Source organism: Amblyomma mixtum, chromosome 10 (assembly GCF_055824585.1).
Source record: "Amblyomma mixtum isolate Tamu chromosome 10, ASM5582458v1, whole genome shotgun sequence".
Taxonomy (NCBI): Eukaryota; Metazoa; Arthropoda; class Arachnida; order Ixodida; family Ixodidae; genus Amblyomma; species Amblyomma mixtum.
In genome coordinates this window covers 46,261,481-46,288,235 of record NC_143021.1, presented here as the reverse complement: position 1 = coordinate 46,288,235, position 26,755 = coordinate 46,261,481, and the positions used below count along the sequence as shown (strand labels likewise).

General features: G+C 49.3%; 2 protein-coding genes across 2 annotated transcripts in view; one reads left to right on the top strand and one right to left on the bottom strand.

Annotated features, from left to right (window-relative positions):
- The window catches only part of LOC149325696 (uncharacterized), a 343,155-nt gene that overhangs the window by 147,815 nt on the left and 168,585 nt on the right, over window positions 1-26,755 (bottom strand). The gene's annotated exons all lie outside the window — the stretch shown is intronic.
- Window positions 7,350-23,376, top strand: LOC149325697 (uncharacterized). Its single transcript, XM_089563356.1, has 2 exons — window positions 7,350-8,617; window positions 23,320-23,376. The coding sequence occupies exons 1-2, from the start codon at window positions 7,451-7,453 to the stop codon at window positions 23,374-23,376; spliced, it is 1,224 nt and encodes a 407-aa protein (XP_089419482.1). The 5' UTR covers window positions 7,350-7,450.

Here is a 26,755-nt window from a genome sequence, read left to right as displayed (position 1 = left end):
ACTTTGAGTTAGAATTTTTAAGAGTGCGTCGATACCTTCATTAATGGGAATATTTGTGTACAAAGCGGCGACGTCAAGTGTGACAAGTATGCTATCTGCTGGGATAATGGAAGCGTCATTCAGAGACTCTATTATGCGGAGAAAGTGCGGTGTATCCTCGACAAAGGAAGGGAGGTGGGTGGGAATATCTGCAAGATAGTTGTTCAGGAAAATTGATAAGTTCTCTGTGGGCGTGTTATTGTTTGAAACGATAGGTCTGCCGGGGATATCTGCGGTAAACAAGTCTTCTGCGGAAACCTTATGGATTTTGGGAAGTAGGTAAAAGCGTCCTGCCTGTTTGTTTAGCGGATTTAAGAAGTGGTAATCGGACTGCGTGATTAGTTCTCTTGATAGTAAGTTTGCCAGTTTGTTCAGAATCAATTTGCAGAACTCTGAAGTGGGATCTGAATCTAATTTCTTATAATGACAAGGGTTGTTAAGTTGCCTAAAAGCTTCTTTTTTGTATTTTTCGGCTGGCAGGATAACTATGCTACCTCCTTTGTCTGCAGGTTTAATGACTATATCGGTTCTAGAAGCTAAGTGGTTCAGAGTAGCCTGTTCCGTTGGGGTAACGTTTCTGCGTTTTCGAGCTTGCTTTGTTTGGTCTATAATTTCTTTCGAGACAGATTTAATGTACAAGTCTAATTCTGGACTCTGCTGCGCTCCCGGCGTCCACGTGCTTTCGGCTTTGAGAGGGATGGGATTAAGGCTGGTTACTGCAGTAGGGTGAGCACGTGTTGACCACGTGTTACTGGAAAGAGTTAGGTTAGTAATTGGGGTGTTTGCTTTTTCGGCAAAGAATTCCTTAATTCGCAATCTTCGCGCAAATTCTGTGAGGTCTCTGTGAAGTTCATACTCGTTCATACACCTACGCGAACATTTTTATGGGGCTACTAGAATCTAAACTTCTAAATTCATTTCTAAAAAAACCACTCATATACCTGCGGTACATAGACGATATTTTCATGATATGGGAGCATGGGGCTGAGACCCTGAAGGCATTCGTCACACATTTCAATTCATTCCACCCCAGCATTAAATTCACCTTCAACTCCTCGAAAACGCAAGTCAATTTCCTTGACACCACTGTCCATTTAGAAAATAGCAAGCTCAAAACCACACTTTACAGGAAGCCTACTGACCGACAACAATACTTAGATTTCACTAGCCATCATCCAAGACACTGCAAACAAGGTATATTCGTAGGACAGGCAACGAGACTAAGAATAATATGTAGCGACGATGATGACTACCTGAAACACCTCCACTCGCTAAAAAACACACTAATCACCAGAAACCATCCACAGACAACCCTTAATAATGCGTTCCAACGAGCAACCACTTTGAAACGAGATGTAGTTCTTAAAAAACGAACAAAAGCTAACAGTCAACGACCTCCTGCACTTATAACGAAATACTCAAACGCGCTTCCAAACATAAACAATATCCTGCGGAAATACCACCCCATTTTAACTGGTAACGACCGTCTCAAGAAAATATTTCCCGACGCACCAAGGGTAACATACAGACGCAACACAAACCTGAGGGACATCCTGGTGCATGCTAGGCTCGGTAAGAAACCACCGCCGACAGTAACTTCATGCTCTCGACCTAGATGCAAGACATGCAAACATTTACAAAGGGACACTACGGTTAAAAGTACGGCAAGCGATTTCAGTTTCGATATAAAGACCAGTTTTGACTGCACATCGTCCAATATTATCTACATGCTCCAGTGCTCCTACTGCCAGAAACAATATATCGGAGAAACCGGACAAACAATGAGTGCCAGATTAAACGGGCACCGGGCTGACACAACACGGAATGAACAGAAGGCAGTGTCGACCCATTTTAATCAACGCCATCACAAATTCGACGAACTCAAATTGTTCATTCTTCAGTCAGGCTTCAAATCGACTAGGGACAGAAAATACAGAGAAGCATTCCTAATCCACAAATTTAAAACACTGCAACCAACAGGGATCAACATGTCCAGAGGAAACCTGGAATCTCTCAGGTACATTCCAGGGTCAGCATAATTTTAAATTAACAAATGTCTTGCACGTGGTCAGACTATTTCCTAGAACCTCACATAAGTATACTGTCGCTCCTTGCACCCTTCCCACGTCATATCTTCCACCCCATTCCCGGCCTTGTCACCCTCTCCCTTTGTTCACCTTTTTTTTTCTCCTAATCACCTGCTACCAGTTCTCGGAAACCATGACACTCCTGTTACACCCTCCGCCCCCACTTTTTGGCTTTCTCTGAACACGAGCCATTCCCCCCCCCCCCCCTGCCTTGTCCTTCCTTGGAAATGCCCCCCTTCCTTTCTCCTTCCAGTGCCAGCCTATTTTTTTTTTCCTTGTTCTCATTTCCCTGTACCACGCTGACTAATCCTTTTATCTGAGTTTTGCAGGTTCACCCAGCGCCTCATCCCCTTCCCCCGTCGCAGCCCCTTCAAAGCCTTTTGTTCATTATACACCCCCCGGATATAAGTTGTTCCACTATTGCAGCCTAAGGAATCATGATTCACCTCCCTCCCCTTCCTGACACGCATCCCCTCCCACACCACTTTCCTTCCCCACCCCCGGGGCCTTCCTCCTCGGAGCGAAGGCCCTATTTAATTCCTGCCGATGATGAACGCTTTGCCCAGACGAAGACAAGTCCCCTTGTCGACACGTTGGCTCTAGCAACCTGAGGTTTTCCCCTCCCTTGTTCATTTTGTGATCGCCAAGGACCATCTACCGCACCCTCTCTCTACCATGTCCCCCGGTAATAGTGCTTCTGGCGTTTGTTATAGGCCCCCGCTGTCAAACCCAAACTTCTGTCGACATCTGAACGACACTATAAGCCATCTTGTTGTTAATTGCCCAAATGCGCGCATTCTGCTTTTCGGGGACTTCAGTTATCCTGTTATTGATTCGCACAGTTTAGGCACTTCCTCACTGACATGCAATACAGAGGCCAAGAACTTCGTTGATGTCTGTTTAAATTTTAACCTCACACAGTTAGTCTCGGAACCCACTCGCGTCACGCATACAACCACAAATACCTTGACCTAATACTAACAGCCCTGAGTACCTATCATCCATCTTGTTATCTTTCAGAAATCAGCGACCATAAAATCTTACATGCTCTGTTTTCATTTACCCCAGCTCAGAAGCACCCATCCAGAAAAACAATAAATCTTTACAAATCAGGTAACAGACTCCCCCATGAATTATCGTCCCATTTCATTAACTAACGTACCCTGCAAAATCATGGAACATGTCATCTACTCTCAAATTGTCAATTTCTTAGACTCAAACGATTTCTTCCATTCTTCAAAACATGGGTCTCGTAAGGGCCTGTCTTGTGAAACCCAATTAGCGTTGTTCCTTCATGAATTGCACACTAAACTTGACCGTAACACACATGCTGTAGGTGTTTGCAGCGCACACGAAACAAGGACGGACAGAAAAGGGGACGAAACACAGCGCTGTGTTTCGTTCCCTTTTCTGTCCGTCCGGGTTTCGTGTGCGCTGCAAACACCTACAGCATGAAAAACCAACTAGCCCAAGAAAAGACGATTCTGTCGTAACACACAGTCTGATGCCATCTTTCTAGTTTTTGTGAAAGCTTTTGATAAAATTCCTCACCTTCGTTTATTAGTAAAACTTGTACAGCTGAACTTACATCCTAACATACTACACTCTATTGAGCAGTTTCTCACTAATCGTTCTCAATCAGTCTTTGCTAACGGCCCCCTCTCTAACAGCCTCCCGGTTACATGAGGCGTTCCGCAAGAATCTGTACTCGGTGCTTTACTATTCTTAATATATATTAATGAGTTACCTGACCACGTTTCCTGCAGTATTCTAATGTTCGCTGGCGACTGTGTTATTTACCGCACTATTAATAACTCTCGTGATCAACTTAGTCTTCTGACCGATCTTAATAGCGTACTTCATTGGTGTAACAACTGGCTCATGTCCCTCAATCCTAATAAATGCAAACTTTTGTCCTTCTCTCGTCGACATAGCCCGTATTACTTGCAATCTTCCACTTCTAACGCCTCGATTGAATCAGTATCATCTCATAAGTATCTAGGAGTCACCTTCTCATATGATTTATCTAGGCGCACTGATATTGGGAACATCAATTCAGCATCGAATAAAACACTCGGTTTTCTCAAGCGCCATCTCCGCCTTGACCCTCTATACGTAAAATTACTCGCATAAAAATCGCTCATCAGACCAAAATTATAATATGCCTCTGCCACATGGAGCCCGCACCAAACATACTTAATTAATGCATTAGAAGCTGTCAAAAACCGTGCCACTCGATTCATCCACTCTTCGTACTCATATGACGTCAGCATTTCTTCATTGAAAGCATTATAAGGACTACCGCCCCTTTCGTTCCGTCGTCGCATTGCAAGTCTCACCTTTTATAGCAAATTATTTCATTCTTCCCTCAATCGGCCACCGTATATCACAGCTGCCGCACGCATATCTCACCGCACCAGTCATCCCCTACAAGTTGCCCGGCCGCCATCGCATACTGCCACCTTTTCTGCTTCATTTTCCTTTCGAGCAGCAACGGACTGGAACGGCCTGCCCCGTGACATCGTCAACATCGCTTCAACCTCTACTTTTCAAGAACATGTAACCGATCACCTTCAGTTCTAAATAATATTCGCTGCTCTGTTTGTTCATTTCATTAAAATCCCACCCCTTATATAATACCCTCGATACAAGGGGGCCTTTAAGGAAATTAAACTGAAACTGAAACTCAGCATGTAAATGAGCCTATTGAACAGTAACACTCTAGCTCTTCCATTTTGGGTTTAGTTTTCTCAAACACAACCTCGCCAGCAGATAAGGTATTAATAATCCCTGCTCTAAGTGATCATAACTGTGTCTGCGCGTTTTACGGTGTCAGTTGCACGGACCGTGCATAAGCAATCGAGGAAAGTTTATTCTTATAACAAAGGTGACTATGCATCCTTATCAGATGATCTTGTTTCCTTCTTGCAGGATTTTTTAAGCAGCAGTCCTACATTAGACTCTGAGAACACTCGGGAACTCTTTAAAAACCAATTCAAAAATCTTGTTGACATACATGCACCCTCAAGAGTGATGTGTCTTGCAAACAGCGAAATGATAAGCCATGGTTCGATCGGGACATCCGTGCACTGGTCAAAGAGCGGCACCGCCTTCTCACCTCGTATTCAAAAAGCTGTTTCTGTTTCTCACGTACGCTTTAAGCAATGAAGATCCTTTCGCGCGATATCGAAGCTCAATTAATGATTTAAAAAATAAATTCTTCGCTTCCTTGGGTGAAAAAATTCAGCGTAACCCTAAGGAGCTACGGAAGTTTTTAAAATCTCATGGAAGGGAACAGGTTGGCGTTCCACACCTATCAGTTGATGGCGCTGACGTCACCGATGATTATGGCAAAGCTTGTTGTTTTAATCGCTATTTCCGGTCGGTTTTTAGTGCTCCCTTTTGCGCAAAACATCCTGAAACCACTCAAGTTATTTCTATACCTATGTCACCTATTACAGTTACCTACAACAGAATTTTGAATCAGCTGCAATCACCTAATGTTCAAACCGCTTTTGGTCCTGATCGAGTTCCATCATGTGTTTTGAAAGCATGCGCTGAGGTGGCAGCGCATCATTTGGTTGCGCTGTCGTTTGACTCTTGTTGTCTTTCCACAGAATGGAAAGTAGCTAACATAGTTCCAATCCATGAAAGTGGCCCCAAAGCTGAGGTTTCGAACTACCGACCAATTTCTCTCACAAGCGTAAACTGCAAGATTCTAGAGCACACTATCTACAGTGGCGTTATAAAACACTTAGAAAATAGCAACTTCTTTGCGAATATACAGCATGGTTTCAGGCCTGGGCTTTCATGTTCTACACAATTGTTGGAATTCAGTCGTGAAATCAAGTTGACTGCATATTTTTAGATTGAAAAAAAGCGTTTGACTGCGTACCGCATGCCCTTTTATTGCATAAACTTGCGTCCCTCGGGATCCACTACGCTGGAATTACAAGGGTTCGCGGCTACCTTTCCGATAGATCACAATGTGTTGTAATTAATGGTGTTGCATGCCACTCTGCAGATGTTACTTCCGGTGTACCTCAGGGGTCATTTTTGGGGCCTTTGTTGTTTTAACTTTATATTAATGATACTGTCGTGAACATTTCCCGTAAAATCCGCATGTACGCAGACGACTCCGTCGCGTACAGCCCAATAGTAACGAACATGATGTTCGCAACCTGCAGCAAAATCTAGACAGCATCCATCGATGATGCATCAAGTGGAAAATGACGCTTAATTCAAATAAATGTAAATATGTTGCTTTTACACGAAAACGTAACAAAATAAACTGAGTGTGCTATTTCAATTCCACTCCTTTGGAAAAAGTTTCTGCATTTAAGTACCTCGCTTTACATTTCAGAGAGGACCTTAGGTGCAGACCCCACACTGAATATATGGTAGGCAAAGCCTCCAGAATGGTGAATTTCTTCCGGCGTAATTTTCATAAAACCCACAAAAATATAAAAGAATTGTTGTACCTCACACACATCAGACCTATTCTTGAGTATGCTAGTGTGGTGTGGAATCCATGGTGTGGGATCCAGAACGCGTACAGAACCGTGCAGACCGTTTTGTCGCCAATGATTGCGACTTTCGACACAGCGTTTCAGCAATAAAGGAATCTCTTGGCTGGTAGCTTCTCAGTAATAGACGCATGCGCAATAAGCTAGAAATGTTCTATCGCAACTATTTCAGCAAAACCGGGACTGACAAAACTCTGTGTGTTCAGCAGCCACATTATGTATCTGCACGTTGAGATCATGCTTTTGAGGTGCGTGAAATGAAATGTTGTACAAACGTTTACGGTTTATCACATTCTTTCCGCATGCCATATCAGTTTGGAACAAACTCCCCAAAAACGTCGTTGACTGCCCATCTGTTGAAGCGTTTCGTGCTTTTATTGATTAAATCACTTAATCTTAACTTTGCATCATTAATGTACGCGTGTGTGTGCCTGATTTTGCTGTATTTTATGGCTGTTCCGTGAGTTGTTTGAATCTCTCATCGCCGCACTATAGCACTTATAGTGCTTGATTTCTTTGTACGCCCCCCCCCCCCCCCCGCCCCCTGCAATTAATGCCTTCGGGCGCTGTAGGTATCTGTGAAGAAATAAATAAATTGTAGTGAATTACAATGAACGCGCTTACGAGGTTCGTTGGGCTCGGCGAAACGTCTGACTGACAGAACGTGCGTCGTTCTGACTGTCCTGGAACGATCGGTTGAGTTTCGGGTGGTTGGTTGAGGTTTTGTTTTTCTCCCTGAGCCTTTGTCCTTGTCGTTTTGTGGGCATCAAGCACACGGTGAGGCCGTAAGCCCGGGGTATGTCTACCCAGTCTCCCGGCCAGGGGAGCTCCTCCTGGTCGGCATCCCTTTCCCCTGATGTCTTGCCCTTGGAGGCTTTTTTGCGCAGTGGCGTCGGCAGCATCCCGGTTGCGCTGGTGCCTAAGGATGGTGGCGCCATCAAGATGACTAATCCTGGAATTGTTCGGGCTGCGCTCCAGTCAGCCACTTCTCATTATGAAGCCATCAGTGAGGTCCGCCAGTTTGGACGCGGCGGTATTCTCTGCAGGTCCTCGGACCTTGCCTGCGTCAGAGATCTTCTAGCTACCTCGTCTTTCGCATCTCTCCGGGTAAGCTCTTTTATTCCGCCTCATCTGGCTTGCACGAAGGGCATTGTCCGAGGCGTCGACTCTTCGCTGTCTCCAGTTGAGACCCTTGATCTGCTGTCCGCCGCAGGTGTTGTTGCTGTGCACCGCTGTAACCGTGATGTTGGCAACATACGGATGCCCACTGAGTCGGTAATTGCCACCTTTGCCGGCACGTCTTGCCCCAGTGAAATAAAGGCCTGGCCTCTAATTTTTCGGGTTGACCAGTTGTCGTCTAGGCCTCTGCAGTGCTCCAACTGCTGGCGCTATGGCCATAGCGCCGGCGGTTGTAAATCCACCTTGCGCTGCTGTCACTGTGGAGAAGATCATGCTACGAGCACTTGCTCTGAGCGCAACGAGAAGTGCTGCCTTTGCGGTGGCGCCCACGCTGCTAATTCTTCCAACTGCCCCTCTCGTGCGCAGGAAATTCAGATCCTGGAGGTTATAGACCGGAAACGATGTTCGCGCCGAGAAGCTATACAGGAAATTAAGGAACGGGCCTACGGGTATGCAGGGGTGACCGCTCGTCAGGGCATGACTTTAGACTCAACGCTGACTCAGGCAATTGCGTCTGCTGTGGAAGCGTCCATGACAAAAATGGTAGAGAATATTGCAGCAAGTGTTTCGGAATGCCTCACCAACGTCCTCGCTTCCCAGCTCACTAATGCTATGCAGACCAGTTTGGCTTCTCTATCGAATGTAATTACCCCTGCTCTTGTACGTTCTTCTCTATCTGCAACATCTCAGCCCCAGGAACAAACTTCTGCACCCAACACTGTTCTTACCTCGGGTACTTCCAGTGACGCTGGAGTTATCTCTGATTCCGAGATGATGGAGCCTGATGTGCGGGTCCTAAAGCGTAGCGGGTCGCCGATATCTCCTTCATCTTCTTCTCGTTCACAATCCAAATCACAGAAGAAGCAGCTTGGCAATATGCCGAAGGACACCATTTTAGAGCAGGCAGTTGCTGCTGCTCTGCTTTCGAAACCATAGCGTCGTTGCGAGTTTTACAGTGGAACTGTCGCTCTATTCTTACAGCTTCAACAGATTTACACTGTATTTCTTCCCAGCTTAATCCGGATATCATTATTCTTCAAGAAACGTGGCTTTCAGCCGACAAACATTTTCACTTTAAAAATTATCGTTCATTTCGTCTAGATCGGCAGTCACGAGGAGGGGGTTTGCTTACGTTAGTTTCTTCAAAACTTTGCCACAAGGCTAAGGTATCTTTTCAGCTAATGTCCCCTGACTGTGAGATTTTGGCATTAGACTTTCTTCTTCCTGGGTGCTCCCCATTTTCCTTAGTAAATGTTTATTTCCCCTATGGAGTCCAGGATACTAGACCGCCAGATTCGCTTCTCGCTAGCTGTGGAAACCCACTTCTCATGGCTGGCGATTTCAATTCACACCATGTGTCTTGGGGCTACCGCACAAATCTATGTGGGAAGCGCCTTTGGGACTGGGTTTCTGATAACAGCCTTACGTGTTCAAATTCTGGATCAGCCACTTACCTTTGCTCTCAGTCTAAATCTGTTTTAGATCTTACATTCACCAGTCCTGGAATTGGCATAATGAATTGGTCGACTGTTGATTGCGGCTCCTCAAGTGACCATATACCTGTTCGTTTTGATATCTTATGTCGTGTAACTCCTGCGGCTCGTCCGTTGCGGACGCATGTAAATTATGACAAATTTGAGACGATGTTGCGCTCTGCCCTCGCGTCAGTTTCTAACATCGGCGAAGATCACCAGTCAACAAGCATATGCCTGGCTTTAGAGGATTGCCGGAAAAAGTCGGAGTTCCTGGTGCGGCCCTCAAATGGGAATTCCTCTAATCATTGGTGGAACGCGGACTGTACGAGGGATTACAGGTGGAGGAAGGCAGCATGGAAAAAGCTTCTTTATAACCAATGCCCAAATAACTGGAAAGATTATAAATTCATAGCAGCCACCTTTAAACGCACAGTTTCTCGTGCGAAAGAGAAATATGACTCTGAACATTTTGATTTTCTTTCAAAGTCAGGCAACCGGCGGGCATTATTTGGCTTTTTACGGTCCAGGAAACAGGTCCTGCCTTCTCGTGATTTACAGTCATTAGTTATGTCTCCAAAGGAAGCTATCGAGGTGGTTGAATCAATTGCCGCGGGCTTGCATAAGCGGTTCTCGTCTCTATTTCCTTTGCGTCCCATGTTGTTTGCGCACAGGACGCCAGATAATTATTTCACTAAAGTCACTCTTTCGGAGCTTTCTCAAGTTGTTCAAAGATTACCAGCTTCTGCTCCCGGTCCTGATGGTGTTACTTCAAAGATGCTCAAGATTCTATTTGAGGCGTCTCCGAACTCTTTGTTACACCTGGTCAACTATTCTATCAAACTCGCTTGGATCCCTTCTGAGTGGAAGCTGGCCAAGGTGATCCCTTTACTTAAAAACCAGGGCGGAGGCTATGAATTGGAAAATATTAGGCCTATTTCTCTAACATCAAACGTGGTAAAATTAATAGAAAGGGTGTTACTTATGCGGGTTTCTGCCTTTGTGGACCGCAGAACTATTCTCAGCCCGTGTCAACTCTGCTTCCGGCCGCGATGTTCGATATGGCATGCACATGTAGATCTTGAGAGTCGTATTCTTCTAGCTCGTCGTCAACGCCTGTATTCTGCTTTGGTTACGCTCGACGTCTCTAAAGCTTATGACAGTGTAGAGCATTCCATCCTATACACAGGCTACAGTCCCTCCAGTTTCCGGAATATTTAGTTGCTTGGATATCTGCGTTTCTCTATAACAGGGAATTCTTCTGCGTCCATAATGGGGTAAAATCAGAGAGGTACAAACAGACGAGAGGTGTTCCGCAGGGAGCTGTCCTTTCGCCTGTTCTGTTCAATATTCTCATGAGTTCCATTCCTCTCCACCACCATGTTCGCACTTACGTCTATGCGGACGACATAGCATTTTTTGCGGCTGCGCCTGATATACATTCCCTCTATGATCAGTTGCAATCATATTTGAGTTCTCTTGAGCTCTGGTTGAGTAGTTTACACCTCTCATTAAATGTTAACAAGTGTGCCGTCCTTGTTTTTCCTCTACAGGATCCTGTCGTGCTCTCTCTTTCATGCAAATTTCAACCAATTCCACAAGTTCAATCCCTAAAATACCTGGGCGTCATTTATGACGACAAACTCACCTGGCGGCCTCACATTGACCATGTTGCTGTAAAAGGGACTCGTGCCGCAGGCATGTTACGGAGGTTATGTAGTCACAGGTTCGGCATGCGCAGGGATACGCTCCTAATGATTTACGTATTGTATGTTAGGCCAATTTTAGAATTTGGCTCTGTGTTGTTTTCAGGCTCGGCTTCATACAAACTTCGTCCTCTCATCCTTTTGGAGAGGGAGGTGCTTCGGATGTGCCTTGGCGTCCCCAAATTCGTGGCTACCAATGTGCTGTACCTTGAGGCCCGCATTCCTCCTCTGTTAACCCGATTTCACTTTCTAACTGTGCAGACTTTCCTCAAAATCTTTGAATCCCATTTTCACCGTTCGCAAAGCATTTTCTGTTGCCAGCCGACCTCCTTTTTTGGTGTCCACTGGCCTCGTTTTCATACCCCACAGGTTGTGTTCGTGCAAAGGCTGCTTGAGCCTTTAAACGTGCAGATTTACAACATCCTCCCAGCATTAAGCAGTGGGTCCTCTGTCCACATTGTTTTCGACAACATTTTTCCTCAAAACGCGAAACTTTTACCACCCCGTATTTTAAATGGTCTATTAGAGGATCATTTAAGGTCCCTACCTACAAAAATTGCAATAGCAACCGATGCCTCTCAGTGCAACGAAAAGGCAGGGGTGGGAATTTACTGTCCGAGTTTAGACTGGTCCTTTTCGCTGCGCCTTCCGGATTACACCCCTATTTTTCAAGCTGAGTTTCTGGCAGTAGTTCTTGCTCTGCGCAAGCTTGATCCTTCTATTTCTGCAGTGGCAGTCATTACCGATTCTTTATCTTTGTGCTCGTCCCTCGCGTCGCATGTTGACTGTCCCACTTTAAGCACTTTTTTATCGCTTCTTCCTTCGCATTTGAGCCTTGTTCACTTGATATGGGTACCTGGCCACAGCAGCGTGACTGTCAATGAGATCGCGGATAACCTTGCAAAGGCTTCCCTATAGGCGGCCCTGTGTTGCCCATCATCCCGGCTACAGCGTATATCACAGCATCTAGGTTCCGGCGTCGAGCGTTATTAAGCGTGCAAGACACAACACTTTTAACATCGGTGGAATATCAGCATCTGAAATATTCATGGAGCAGGAAAATTTGTCCATCTCGGCAGCTAGAAGTATCTCTGACGAGGTTGCGCTGCCGCATCCCCCCTCTAAATTTCTATCTGCACAGATCTGGTTTGGCGCTATCTCCCCTCTGTGCATTTTGCCGTGAGCCTGAATCTATCGATCATTTTTGGCTCCATTGTCGTCGTTTCACCTCTTTGAGAAGAAGACTGCTGGAGTTGCCCTTACAGCAACTTGGCCTCAGTTTGAGCAGCCCACACTTGCTATCATTTGGTGCCACCACACTTGGGTTCAGCCACAGGTCTGTTTGTGACGCTGTTCAAAATTTCTTGCTGGAATCTCATCGACTACCTTGCTAAAGCTTTCAGTATTTTCTTTTTATGCTTCATTTTTTTCGAATTATTCTCTTTTCTCTCTTTCTTTCTCTCTTCAATCCAATCTCCTTTATATATATATATATATATATATATTATGGTTATTATTATTATTATTATTTGTTTTTAGTTTTGTTTATTTTTTTTTTCATCCTCTCCGTGCCCTTCTTGTGGTAGACTCCCCCGGTGTTTTTCTCCCGTGTGCTTTCCTTTTGCCTTTACTACGTACAGGTGAATACCAACCTTTTCCACCCGATTCTTGGCCGATCCCCCAGAGTGGGTATGTGCCATTCTGTCGTAGGCTACAACAACAACAGCTCTCTGGCTGTGTAGACTGACTGTGATTTTGCTGCCATCCGCTCAGCTGTTTGGTGAACTGTATTGCTGAGTTCACTAGTACGTGAACCCCCTTTCATTTGGTGGAGGTTGCGGTCGTCTGACGCCCTGGACCTTCGCAGCCGTCTTCTCCCGCCGCTCACAATGCCTAAGGACTCCGTGCCCAGTCCTGCCCCGCCCGCCCCGACCGTTCTGTGCGCTGGAGCGCTGCGGCAGCGTGATCCCGCTTTCTTCAGTGGCACAGGCGACGATGACGTCGAGGATTGGCTGGCATCGTACGAACGGGTGAGCACCCATAACAAGTGGGACGATGCACTGAAACTCAACAACGTCATCTTCTACCTTTCGGACGTTGCGAACCTATGGTTCAGAAACCACGAAGCCGACATCCCCACGTGGTCAGCTTTCAAGTCCAATTTTTCTGATGTATTTGGCAGGCCTGCGGTGCGCAAGCTGCGCGCGGAACAACGCCTGCGAAGTCGGGCGCAGCTGCCTGGTGAAAATTTCACCAGCTACATACAGGACGTTGTGAACCTGTGCACACGAGTCGATGCCTCTATGTCTGAGCGCGCCAAGATTAAGAACATTTTGAAAGGAATCGACGACGATGCGTTCCAGATGCTTCTGGCACGCAATCCCACCACAGTCGCCGACGTCATTACCCATTGCCAGAACTTTGACGAACTTCGGAAGCGACGCATCCTCACCCGTTCTCCGCTCTCGCAGCAGGAATCGCTTGCTTCCCTCACATCTGGCACCGACCCGGCGCTATTGTCAACGCAGATAAAGCAGTTTGTTCGGGAGGAGGTCGCGCGTCAGCTTTCGTTGATGCCCTCCAGTCACGACGCTGCGACTCCTCTGGTGGCGCCATTGCAGGAGGTCATCCGCCATGAAGTTGCCGAGGCTATTCCTACTGCACATCCAGTCCCTTCGGTTGCTCCCTTAACCTACGCCGAGGCTCAGTATCCCCAACCATCTCCTGTACCCGCCCGGATGACCTACGCAGAAGCAGCGGCGCGCTCCGTGCCCCTGACTGTTCCACCTCGTCAGCCCGTCCTGCGCCCGGCCCCGTCTCTACGACCAGCCCCGGTTTCTTCGCCGTCACCGCAGCGGCTTTACAACCCTTGGCGATAACCGTCCCATCTGTTACTCCTGTGGGTACCCGGGACATGTCGCCCGCCACTGTCGCCGTCGCATGGTGGCATCGCCAACCATCTCAACCCCTGTGCATCCATCCCAGATGTTTTATTCGGCTTCTCCATCCTCGCCGCTAGACGCGTACGCCCCCGACCGTCGTGCTTACGAGACCCGACGTTCTCCATCACCGCGCCGCCGCTCACTGTCACCAATGCGCCGTCGCCCTCCCTCCGCTGAAGAGGGAAACTAAGATCCGCAGTTCCGGAGGCAAGAACTGCGCGCTGTTCGAAAAGCTCAAGGCCTCCGTTTTCCCCACGCAACGTTCTTCAGGTCATCGTCGACGGACTGCCGGTACATGCGCTTATCGACACGGGTGCCTCAGTATCAGTGATTCACGAAAAACTCTGCCGCCGCTTGCGCAAAGTCACGACGTCATTTACGGGTCTCTCGCTCCGCACCGCTAGTGAACAGTGCATTGCCCCTCTCGCCTCGTGCACAGCGCGAGTCATCATTGACGATATATTGTATCCAGTCGAATTGTTGGTGCTGTCCTCATGCTCACATGACATAATTCTCGGGTGGGACTTTCTGTCACACAACAACGCCGTCATCGATTGCGCCCGCGCTGAAGTTGAATTTTCTCCTTTGTTTGACGAGCTTACTACTGAAACCTCTGCCCCCTTGCCACTCAAGGTCACTATCGCTGAAGATGTTGAGGTAGCGCCGGGAGCATCTGCCCTTGTTTCTCTGTCGTGCCGTGCCGCGTCGGATGACACCGTTTTATTTACGCCGTCTGCTTCCTTTGTACGCCGGAAGAACCTGCCGCTACCTTCTGCTGTCCTCGATGTCCGGCGGGGTGTCACGAAGATGCTGCTCTACAATCCATCCCCGTGTGCCCTTACCCTGCTACCTGGTGAGTCCCCTGGCTGCATTCAACCTGTCTGCCTTCTCTCTGCCCTTAATGTCCACGAGGCAGCCAGCGGTCCCTCTCTAAACGCCATGCATTCCGAGCTCGCTACTGATCCTGAGCCTGACGAACTTTTCCGCGCCGCCATCGACGATACTCTTCCGTCCACCTACCGTCAGCAGCTTTCAGCCCTTCTCCACACTTTCCGCTTCGCTTTCGATGCAGCCCATCAGCCTTTAGGCCGTACATCAACCGTGGCTCATCGCATTGAGACCGGCTCCCACCCGCCTTTTCGGCAGCGCCCCTATCGCGTGTCTGCGGCTGAGCGTCAAGTGATTAGTGAGCACGTTGAAGACATGCTGCACCGTGGCGTCATCCGTCCCTCTCACAGCTCTTGGTCTTCTCCGGTGGTGCTGGTCAAGAAGAAAGACGGTTCTATCAGATTTTGTGTCGATTACCGGCGACTGAACAAAATTACCCACAAAGACAATTATCCGCTTCCCCGCATCGATGACGCTCTTGACTGTCTCCAAGGCGCCGAATACTTCTCCTCTCTTGACTTGCGTTCGGGCTACTGGCAGGTCCCGATGGCTGCCGCTGACCGTGAGAAGACCGCATTCGTTACCCCCGACGGCCTTTACGAGTTCACCAAACAGCTGAGCGGATGGCAGCAAAATCACAGTCAGTCTACACAGCCAGAGAGCTGGAGCCGCGCGCCGGCACACTTCGTCGTCAACTTCTTCGTCTGCCATCGAGGCAACCTGAGGCGCATTCATAATAGTTCAGGCGCGTTCATTGTAATTCACTACAATGCCGTGAGCTGTCCTCCACAATGGACACGGTTTTGCCGTACACTCCGGACACCTCTGAATGCACGCCCCTTTCTGAACTCGCTAAGCACGCCGAGGAATGTCGCCAACTGGCCCGTTCTTTCACCTCGGACTCCCAAGGTCGCCGAAAGCATGAACACGATGCCCATCAAACCGCGCACGCTTTCTCTCCAGGTTCATTAGTTTGGCTTTGGGTCCCCTCCACTACACCAGGACAGTCTTCGAAATTTCGCCGAGAACATCATGGCCCTTACCGCGTCGTCGAATCAACGTCCCCTGTTAATTATATTGTAGAGCCGCTTACACCGTCTTCGGACTTGCGTCGTCGCGGCCGTGAGCTTGTCCATGTCAGTCGCCTCAAGACTTATTACGACCCGCTCCTCTTGCCATCACCATAGGTCGCCAGGATGGCTCCTCTTCCATCCCGGGGCCATTGTAGTGAATTACAATGAACGCGCCTGAACTATTATGAATGCGCCTCAGGTTGCCTCGATGGCAGACGAAGAAGTTGACGACGAAGTGTGCCGGCGCGCGGCTCCAGCTCTCTGGCTGTGTAGACTGACAGTGATTTTGCTGCCATCCGCTCAGCTGTTTGGTGAACTGTATTGCTGAGTTCACTAGTACGTGAACCCCCTTTCAAAATAAATAAATGCTAGGCTATGTCGGCGGGGTCGTGTCGCAAAACGTTTCATCAAAACATGTCCGCAGCAGTTGTGGAGAACTCAGGAAAGGTAGCGCCAAACGAGTGGCTGTAACTGAAAGACCATGACGTGAGGATGGTGCGAAAAAAGAAAAAAAATTCGAAATCGGATGAATAGTTAATTAGAACCAAAAATATCCAAAACGTGGGAGGAGTTAGGGCAGCGTGTGCCGCCAAATTTGAAAACGCTACATGTCTGAGAGCACGCGACCGGATGAATGGGCGGAGCCAAACCGTAGCGCCAAATTTGAAAGCCCGAAATCGGCACAGAGAGGAAAGGATGGATTTAATGAACTAAATACAGAAATTAAGAACAGCAATGATCAAGAAACGGGTTACGGGTGAATTAAGAGTTAATAAAAGTGAATTAAGGGCGAATTAAGGTGAATTAAGGGAAATGCATGGGGAATTGAAGCGAATGAAAGTGAATCACATGAAATGTTGTGAATTAAAGTGAGTTAAGGGTGAAGTAAAGGTGAAATATTGGGTGATGGTGGTGAATTATCGGTGGTTACAATGCCAGCTAATGGCGTCATGTCATATTGACATAGTAAATATCCATATGACATAACCGGGGCGGCAGAAGGGAGCGCCCGCCGTAGCGTCTCGGGGTCGCTGTGACGTCAGAAGCGTCGAACGGCGGCGCAACGCGAAAGCAATATGAAATGAGGTGGCGCCATTGTGTTCGCCTTACTCCAATGCGGGTTCCCGCAGTGCTTTCGATTTTTTCACTGCTGTGAAATGCGCTCTCTTATAGCCGCGTATTTTTTTTAATAATACCTGATCAGGAAAAGCGTGGAAATTTATAAGACCTAACATTGATGCGCCAAAATTGTAACCTAGAACGTCTCTTTTATCACCACAAGAATTAGAGTATTTAAATTTTCCTGGTTATTTGCGAGCAGTACGTATCGTCCGCATGCATTCAGCCGGGCTGCTCTGCCAGCTTGTGGAGGTGGTGGTGGAAAACATTTATGTACAGGTATAATACAGGAGGTTATGCATGAGCTGACCCAGAGGGAGCCAGCCCTTACAAATACTAGGTGGAGGTCCCTAGTTCGGGACCCCAGTGGCATCGGCCGCCGCCCAGGCTCGCGCGACAAAGGCCCGTTGGGCCTGCAGGTCAGAGCAGCCGAGCAGGGTCGCCTCCCAGTCCTCCCGGGTTGGGTTGGGGTGAGGGGGGATAGCAGGGTTGGAGGGGCAGGCCCACACCATGTGGTATATGTCCGAAGACTTCTCCGCACAGTGCGGACAGCTGCCCGAGAAAGAAAGGTCGAAGTGTTTCAGAGCTGCCGGGCACAGCAAAGTATTAGTATACAGGCGGAGCAGAAGCCGCTCCTCCGCCTTTGACAGACCTTTACACAGGCGGGGATAAAGACCATGGCCAGATTGATAGATTAAACGATGTCTTTGAAGGTGTAAGCTGGAATAAATTCGAGTTCCTGATCGTCAGGGTCGGAGGGGAATGTCCGGTGAGAGGGCGCGCGGGCGGCGGCGTCAGCCGCCTCATTTCCCTCAAGGCCCATGTGAGCGGGAGCCCAAACGATACGCCGGTGCGCGGGGTCACCGGTATAGACGCTGTTTTGAAGAATGCGGTAGGCTAGATACGCTACCCAGCCCTGCTCGACGTTCCGACATGCCCCTCGCGAGTCGGAAATAATTGTTTTTGAATTGGAATCAGATGCAGCCAACGCAATGGCGACCTCCTCCGCGTGTGTTATGTGACGGGCTCGGAAAGTAAGGCCGTTCACTGTTTTGGATTGGTGGATGACTGCGGCTGTGTACCATCCCCCATGGTGAGGGCCTGAGGCATCCACGTAGAATACGCCGGGTTTCGATCCATAGTGGCGGGCCAGGGCTTCCCCCCGCGCCAGGCGCCGGCCATTATGGTCCTCACGGTTCATGTTCGCGGGAAGAGGGCGCACGTGGAGGGCGCATCTCCACTGGGATGGAATACGTACGCGCTCTTCCATGAGAGTGGTATGTTGGATGTGTAGTCGGGCAAGGAGGCGGCGACCCGACGATGTCTTCGAGAGACGTGTGTATTGGTTAGTCAAGTGGGCTTCCCGGAGCTCTCGAAATGTGTTCACCATGCCTAGCCCCAGGAGGCGCTTGTTGGAAGTGGTCACGGGGAGGCCTAGAGCCCGCTTAATAATTTTGCGGAGGATGACTTCGAGTGAATCCTCGTCTTGCTTCCGCAGGTGGAGGTATGGTGTCGAATATAGAATTCGACTGGTTACAAATGCATGCGCCAGCCGCAAAGCGTCCTTACATCGTAACCCCCCGCGCTTGTTAGAAACCCGGCGGACCAAGCGGCCCACCTGGTCCCCCACCTGACGGAGTTTGGCCAATGTTGTTTCTGACCGTCTGTCTTGATGTATAAAGAGCCCCAGTAGCCGGACTTCGATATTTTCAGGGATTGGACCTGTCTCGAGCGACAATGAAATTTTGGCTGTGCACTTTGGTGAGGGGCGTATGTGCACAAATTCAGCCTTTTGGGTGGAGCATTGGAGGCCGCAGCGGCGAGCATAACGGTTCACTATGGTCGCCGCCTCCTGCAGGTTAGCCTCAATGTCTGCAAGGGAACCCTGCGTAGCCCACAGGGTGATGTCATCAGCATACAGCGCATGCTGCACACCGGCGACAGCGCCCAGCTGGGCCGGTAGGCGCATCATAGCCAAATTGAATAAGAGGGGAGAGAGCACCGCGCCCTGGGGTGTACCCCTGGTTCCTAAATGAAAAGGGCCATGTTCTTTATCCTGGATCCGAATGTAAGATTGTATGTCGGTTAAAAATTGCCGAATGTATTGAAAGGCATTTCTGCCGCAGTTAGTTTGAGAGAGGTGGGTGAGAATGATCTCGTGGGTAACGTTGTCGAATGCACCCTTCAAATCCAAGGCGAGTACGACCTTGTCATTGTGAGGGCATTCCACGGGGTCGAGGACAGCCCGATTGAGTTGTAGCAGGACATCTTGTGCAGATCTGTGTGGGCGAAACCCGAACATGGTGTCTGCGAAAAGGTGTTTGGATTCCATGAACTCGGACAACCTGTCACGTACCAACGTCTCCATGAGTTTGCCAACACAGGAAGTCAGAGAGATGGGGCGGAGGTTGTCCGTGTTGATGGCCTTGCCAGCTTTAGGAATGAAGGTGACCAGGGCGGTCTTCCACTCGATGGGTAGTGGCACTTCCCCAAGCCAGATTGAGTTAATGTAATTCAATAAAGTCAGATATGCTGGGTCGGGGAGGTTGGCTAACAATTTGACTGTAATTTTGTCCCGACCCGGAGCGGTGCCGCGTTTCATTTTTGCCATGGCCGCCTTCAGGTCGTGGAGCTGGAACGGTTGATCCAGCTCAACGTTCTCAGAACCTGCATAAGAGTACGCCGGCCCGCGGGAGTCCTGGGTGGTGCACAAGTACTGGTCGCGGAGCTTGTGCGCCAATTGATTTGTGTTGCCCTGAAAGCTGTGTATTGCTCTTTGGAGGTGTTTTTGAGTTTCCGTGCGTGTTTGCGTTGGGTCAATTAGGGCGCGAAAGAGTCGCCACGTGTTCCGGCTGGACATTTGCCGCGCGGCCGTATTGCATCGGGCCACCCAGTTGGAGTCGGCGAGTTGGGCCGCATACTCAGCCGCTCGTTGAGCGAGCTCAGCGATGCGAGCTTTAAGTTTCCGGTTGTGCTTTTCCCGGCGCCACCGACGGACGAGGCAATGCCGGGCCGCCCAGAGATGGAGCAGGTGGTTGTCCACATCCGAGACCGCCTCTGAGAGCTGAATTTGAGTTTCGGAGGAGCGAAGGCCAGAGACCAATTGTTGTGACCAAGACTGGTAGCCCTGCTCATGTATGGGTGTGACATTGTTATAATTCTGCCTGAACTTGGTCCAATCTGGGAGTCGGGCTTGTGTTGTTGGTCGCGCGAAAGGAAGGGTCCTAATCGTAGTATTTAGGAGGCAGTGGTCGCTGCCGAGGGTTTCCTCGGTGTTGACCCAGTCTGCATATTGAATGTTGCGGGTGAAGGTCAAGTCCGGACATGTATCCCTAGTCACGGAGTTGCCTATACGAGTTGGATGGACTGGGTCAGTGTGGAGAGTGAGGCCCAGCGTTGACGCAAGCTCCGCCAACTTGCGTCCCCGCTTCTCTTCACGGCAGTAACCCCACATCCGAGCGGGAGCGTTGAAATCGCCCACAATCAGGAGGGGATCTCGACCTGCAACTCTCAGTGCGCGGCTAAAGAGGTCCGCAAATGATACATTCGGCAATTTCGGATTGCAGTATACATTGAGTATGTGTAGCGGTGGGTCCTGTTTGCGGAGTGGGAGGAGGGTCACCATTACATAGGAGTATTCAAGTTGCATGTCTAAGTCGACTTGGTTGGCTGTATAATTTCTATGGACTAATAGACAAGACGAGGGATCCTGCTGGAACGTCGTATAATTTGTTAGTACGGCGCCTTTCCCTGGCTCTTGGAGGGCAACTACGGCTGGCAAATGCTGAAAGGTTGAAAGGAAAAGTCGGAGGTCGGCCCGCTTGGAACGGGACCGGGGCCCCCGACAGTTCCATTGAGTAATCGTAATGGGGGAAGCCGATTTGGAAAGAGGGGAGCGCCTACACCGGTGGGGTCCCGCCATGATCAGATTTAGAGGTGAGAGGTGGAAGTGAGGTTGCCCCCGAGCCAGATACCAGGGGCTGAAGCTCAGCAACTGGAAGGGGGCAGCTGTCTTCGTCATCGTCAAGGTCATTTACTCGGCGGGACAATCTGGAGGGCCGACCAGATACGTCCTTAAGAGGTCCGGTTCTGCGAGAAAGGCGGATGTTAGTCGCGACGTGTTGAGCGATCATAGAGGGGATGGCCTCCATGACTCTAGCGATGAGGCGTTCCATCGCAGTTTCCAACAGGGTGTCAAATTTGGCATTAAGACGGGATTCGAGTTCGGCAAGGGAAGATTCCAGAGCCGGCGCCACCGCCGTCTCGCTCTCCATAGCGTCCGTGTCGGGGGGTACTAGGGGGAGGGGGAGTTGTTTTAGCTTCTAAGGCATCAATTTTGGCGAGTAGCATCTCGTTTTGTGCCCGGAGAGAAGCTACAAGGTTGTGGAGCTCAGCGTCAGCCGCCGAGCGAGGGGGAGGGGAGAGGGGGTGGGAGGAGGAGGCAACCCTGCCTTAACCGCTCACCTGTTTGCCATTTTTGACGACGCTGGCCCAGGAACCGGCCGCGCCATTCTTGTCCTGAGAGCGGGCTTGCTTCACCTGCCCGCCGTGTGGAGGCGGTGGTTGCACCGGACAGCTCTTGACGTTTTTCCCGCTAGTAGGCGCCTCTCGTTTTGAAGCATCGCTGCTTGGGTGACGTGGCTGCCTGCCCGTCCCGCTGGATTTCCCGCCCTTAGGGGCGGCTGGCTTGGTATGCCGATATTTAGCACTGCAGTCCCGCGAGTTCGTGTCATGGCCACCACCACAAACCGCACATTTTGGCATACACTGGTGAGGGGCCCGCACCCCCTCTTTTACGGGTGCCTGCTGTCCACACAGGCCACACTTGTCTTGTGTTGGGTTGGGACAAGAGTCCGCCCGATGGCCGACAGTTCCACACAAACTGCAGGCCGGAATAGTGCGCAAATATTGGTGCACTGTGACAATCTCAGAGTTGTAGTGCACGTATCGAGGCCTCACCGTGCCGGCAAAAGTGAGCCGAGCCTTGTTTGAGGAACCGAATTTGCGGATATCGAGTAAAGTGCCGCTCCTCCACTGCACGCAAGGTTGGAGAGACTCAGATGTCTCTTGGTTGGCCACCGTAATGACCCCATAGCAGACGTCCGCTTCGTGTTCTTTGAGATGGCCGGCGAGAGGCACATCCCCTTTGGTCGATTTGACAGAAAAGTCGCCTAGCAGACGGTCTGCGACTTGAGCGTTCCGGGTGCTGGCGAGGATCAAATTTTTTTCCTTGCTTAAAAGGAGGCTCAACTCGGCTGCCAGAGGCGCCCCGAGGAAAGCGCGGAACGCGGCACCGAGCTCGCCGTGTTGAAAGGCGTCCCGGATGGCCAACGATTTCCGGGGTTTGATCACGATGACAAAGTCGTCCTTTTGAAACTTTGGTAAAGGCTTGGGCCTCCACTTGGTCACTGGGTTGCGGCCCTTACGGCCGGAGTCCTTCGCCGCTTACGAGGCAGGAGCTTGGTGGGTAGCAGTTTCGGCGGTTGCCGAGGCGTCCGCCGCTATTTTGGCCTCTCGTCTGGAGCGACGCTCAAGTAGACGGAGGAGAGATTCATTGCGGATCGTGTCCGCGGGTGCCGATTTGGGTTCCACAGTGACGGGAACGGTCGACCAAGACATGGCGTACGGGTCATAACCGCGTTGAACGGGCGTCTCCGTCATCTTGCTGAAAGCAGCAGCTCCCTCGCAGCCGAACGCCGGCGCAGCCGTTAGGCTTAGTGTCGGCGCCGGAGGCGGCAAGGAAAACCCTTTGAAAAACTGGGCCCACCGGAATGAAATTGGTGTCCACGAATGCCGATCAGCTTGCCGAATCCAAAGTGAGCAAAATTGATGAGGTCCGACGACTTGAGTCGTGGCTCCTGTCAAAATATGACGGAGCCGAAGCGCCACACGCGATACGCTGCCGCGTTCCCCTCAGCTTGTGGTGTGCACACTTCACTGTCAAGAGGTTTTTCGAACGCTGCGTGTCAGCAATGGTGCGTCGGACAGCGGAGCGCCGTGTGTGCCAGTCCCGCGTTGCGCGTGTGCGCGTGCGTAGGGTGTGCGCGAGGCAGGCACGAGGAGCGGATAGCTGACGTGTCAGCAAACCGAGGAGTAAAGGAAGACACCGCAGCACAAGTCTGGTCGTTCAAGCGTGGAAGTGGCAGCGGTCGGACGTTGGGTGCGAGCTGCCAGTGGCTTCCCTTGGATCACCGACGCAAGACCATTAAGCCTCATTCAAGCGTGGAGGTGGCAGCCGTCAGACTTCGGGACTGTGCTGCCGTGGACCTCCCTGAATCAACGACGCAGGCCTACTGCATCCATTTCGAGGTCGGACGAGGCAGCAGCCAAGGCTTCCTGGAATAGACTGCACAAGCCTGCGGTGTTTGCGGAACGCCGTCGACAGAACCTGGCTACAGTTTTCCTGCTGCAGCTGCTCAGTTCTTGGGGGCGGCTGGCAGGAGTTCGTCAGCGTCTCCCGTATACATCTCTGTTCCTCATCTCCTGGCTCTCTACCACAGCCTCCCTGGACGCAACGCCAGCGACGCATCGGAACTCGCCAACCCGCGTCTGTGCTACCTGGAAGGCATTCCCTTTAAGAAAGCCTCAACTCTTTTATTAAATAAAGGCTTTTCATCATCATCATCATCCGCACCACCTGGGACACTTTGTAGCCGGTGAACTCTCTCGTTCTTATCTGTTGTGTTTTACGCGTGCCTGGTGTGTGTTTTCCTTAGTGTTTTCGTTTCTTTCATTGGCTCCTTTGCTTTAAAATATAAACACGGCTTCGTTTTGTTTGATTTCTTTGTTCTTTTCTTCGAACCTGCACGCGAAAGCGTTCCCCTCCAGCAGTCGGGGACGCGTCCATTCGATTCGCGACGCAGCTCTCCACCTAATCTGTACAGTAGACTATAACTTACAACATTTTTGTAAGCTACTTTTCTATATTTCTTTGGTTTGGTTTCCTTGGGTTTAACGTCCCAAAGTGACTCAGGCTGTGAGGGACGCCGTAATGAAGGGCTCCAGAAATTTCGACCACCTGGGGTTCTTTAACGTGCAATGACATCGCACAGTACACGGGCCTCTAGAATTTCGCCTACATCAAAATTCAACCGCCGCAGCCGAAATCGAACCCACGCCTTTCCGGTCAACAGCCAAGCGCCATAACCACTGAGGCCCCCCGGCTGGTGCTTTCTATATTTGTGGCATATCAATCAAGAATAGCAGCGGTAATAGAAAACAACCCTGCCTTAATCCTTCGCTTACCTCGACAGGTTATTGTCTCGCTTTATTTTCGCTATGAAATCAACCCTGAATGCAGGGAAAAGGATTCTTCCATGTCTCTGCACTTGACCCTGTCTTTTGCTAGCTGCACCCACTGTATCCCCGCACACCCTTATTTTTAATGTATTCAACAAGAAATCACTATTTACGTTGTCGTTGGTTATGCTTATGTCCAAGAAGGCTAAATATGGAGGCCTGTTTATCGCCTTATCTATTTTTATGCGTTGGGTAAGCATAGCACGCTTCCATGTAAGCGCTTGCCACTTCTGAGTTCATTCTGAAGTTCGCCGAGCACCTTATCATATTCTGTCAATGTCTGCATTTTTAATTTCACTGTCCGCCTATGTGTAACTGACGTTAGCGCAATAGGTGTGAAGGATTTTATGTTCGTCCTGAAATTTTCTTTCATCAATCGAATTCGTTCATGTCTGCGGCCAGCTGTACGGAATTTTCTTGCTTATTACTGCGGAAGCATTGCTGGTCCCATTATGAGAAAAGGCGGCGGCATGTGTGATGGTGCACCAAATGACACCGGGGGGCAAGAAAAATACAGTGACGTCATCAAGCAGCGATATGAGATAACACAGTAAGTGAGGCACCACCTTCTGACATGCGGTTCGTTTCTATGCACTCCCCACCCTTTTTACCTTTTATTGGTCCTCCAAAGAAAGGTGAAAAAACATAAAAGAAACAGAGAGGATGCCTGGACCAGCAATGCTTTGCCAGGCTTAACGCCAATTCAAAATAAATGAAAAATAACGATACGTTCCAAAGAAGAAAAAAAATTTAAGCGAAAAACAGAGCATTAAAGAAACTGAAGAGAAAAGAGAACAAAAGCCTCATCACAATAAAAGTTAGTCGCAGGCAGATAGACAAAGCACAACGTGCAGTCCGCGGAATAAATAATAATAATAATAATAAACAGACAACCCAAGTCACTGCAAAGTCATGGTCACAGTTCCAGTCTAAGAAAGCACTGAGCGCCGGCCACCAAATAAAAATCAGAAAAATACAACATAATTAAGACAAAACAAGACAAAACCGAAGTCGAAGTCACACAGTCAAGGACACAGTCACAGTCACACAGTCAAGGACGCAGTCACAGTCACGCCACGACGAAGCCACCTATGCTCAATAAAGGATAACGGAGCTCTCCTCTGAGCAAAGCTTGGGGAAGAGAAATTAGGGGAAAGAGAGAAATCAACGTGAATGATTTGGACTTGTGCTACTTATGAGGTGAACCATTTGAAGGAGAAGAGCACAAGCAGCAGGGTCTCGGAGAAGGGAGGGGTAAACAGGTGGTGTGATGTCCGATGAGCAAAGAGACTTTAAACGAGAAACTAAAGAAGCAGTAACGGAACAGTCCCGAAAGTAATGACGGATATTTTCACATAACAATCCACAGGAACAAGTTGAAGACGGAGACAGGCCAAATCTTTTAAAATAGAACGGAAATCTACCATGCCCAGTAAGCAAAGTAATTAGAGGATTCCTGGGTAGACGAATAGGGGAATATTAAGTGCATCAGGGATGCAGTTGAATAATTCAGTGCCACGATTATTTTCGCGCCAAACAATGCTCCATAAAAGAAGTGAAGAATGATGCAAACGGGAACGCACGCAACGACGTGAAAGGGTAGAAATATTTAAACTTCCAAACTGCCCGGTACTACCAGCAGCTTGGTAGGCTAACTCGTTATCGAAAATTTCGGAATGACCCCGAATATGAAATAAAAGAAATGGGGCTAAAGAAGACAAACGATAGAGATCTTTCTTAACGGCAATAATAGTCGGATTTTAAGAAGTCACTGAAGACAGGGCAGAAAGCAGAGATAGAGACTCAGTGTAAAAATGAGCAGGCGTAGATGGAGGGTTGTGAATAGCATAGACAACAGCAGAATGAAAGGCAACAAGCTCAGCGGCATGGGCGCTAGAGGGTGGTTCTAAAAAGAGACGATGTACATGGACAATATTTTGTGTTGAGCTAAGAACAACAAATGCAGCACCAGCTGAGCGAGGAGTGAAAGACCCATCAGTGTAAATATGCAGGGCACGTTGACAAGAAAAGAATACAGCTTCCTGAGAACTAAGTTGAACAAAAGAAAATTTGAATTTCAATGAGGGATGGTCTGACCAGGGATCAAATAAAGGTTCAATTTGAGAGGGGTCATAAAAAGTATTGCCGTACACTACGGATTGACGTAACGTGAAAAGCATAAACTCTGCGAATAACTGGTCTAGATAAATAGGCAGAGGAAGAACGTTTACAAGAATACGAAGAGCAGCGGTTCGCGTAGTATGATAGGCACCAGTAAGAGCCAGAAGGGGAATTCGTTGAAGCGATAAAACACGATCTCTTAGCCGAGAAAGGGGGCAGTGAAACCACCAAGCTGGGGTGGCATAGGTAATTGTAGGGAGAATAACCTGATGATACATTTGGCGCATATGAGAAGGAGAAACAC

What these genes read in the sequence shown, in the direction of transcription:
- LOC149325697 (XM_089563356.1), top strand. Translation starts at nt 7,451, where the DNA reads ATGTCTACCCAGTCTCCCGGCCAGGGGAGCTCCTCCTGGTCGGCATCC. An exon ending in CCGAGATGATGGAGCCTGAT is followed by an intron (nt 8,618 to 23,319) that starts GTGCGGGTCCTA and finishes TCAACGACGCAG; the next exon opens with GCCTACTGCATCCATTTCGA.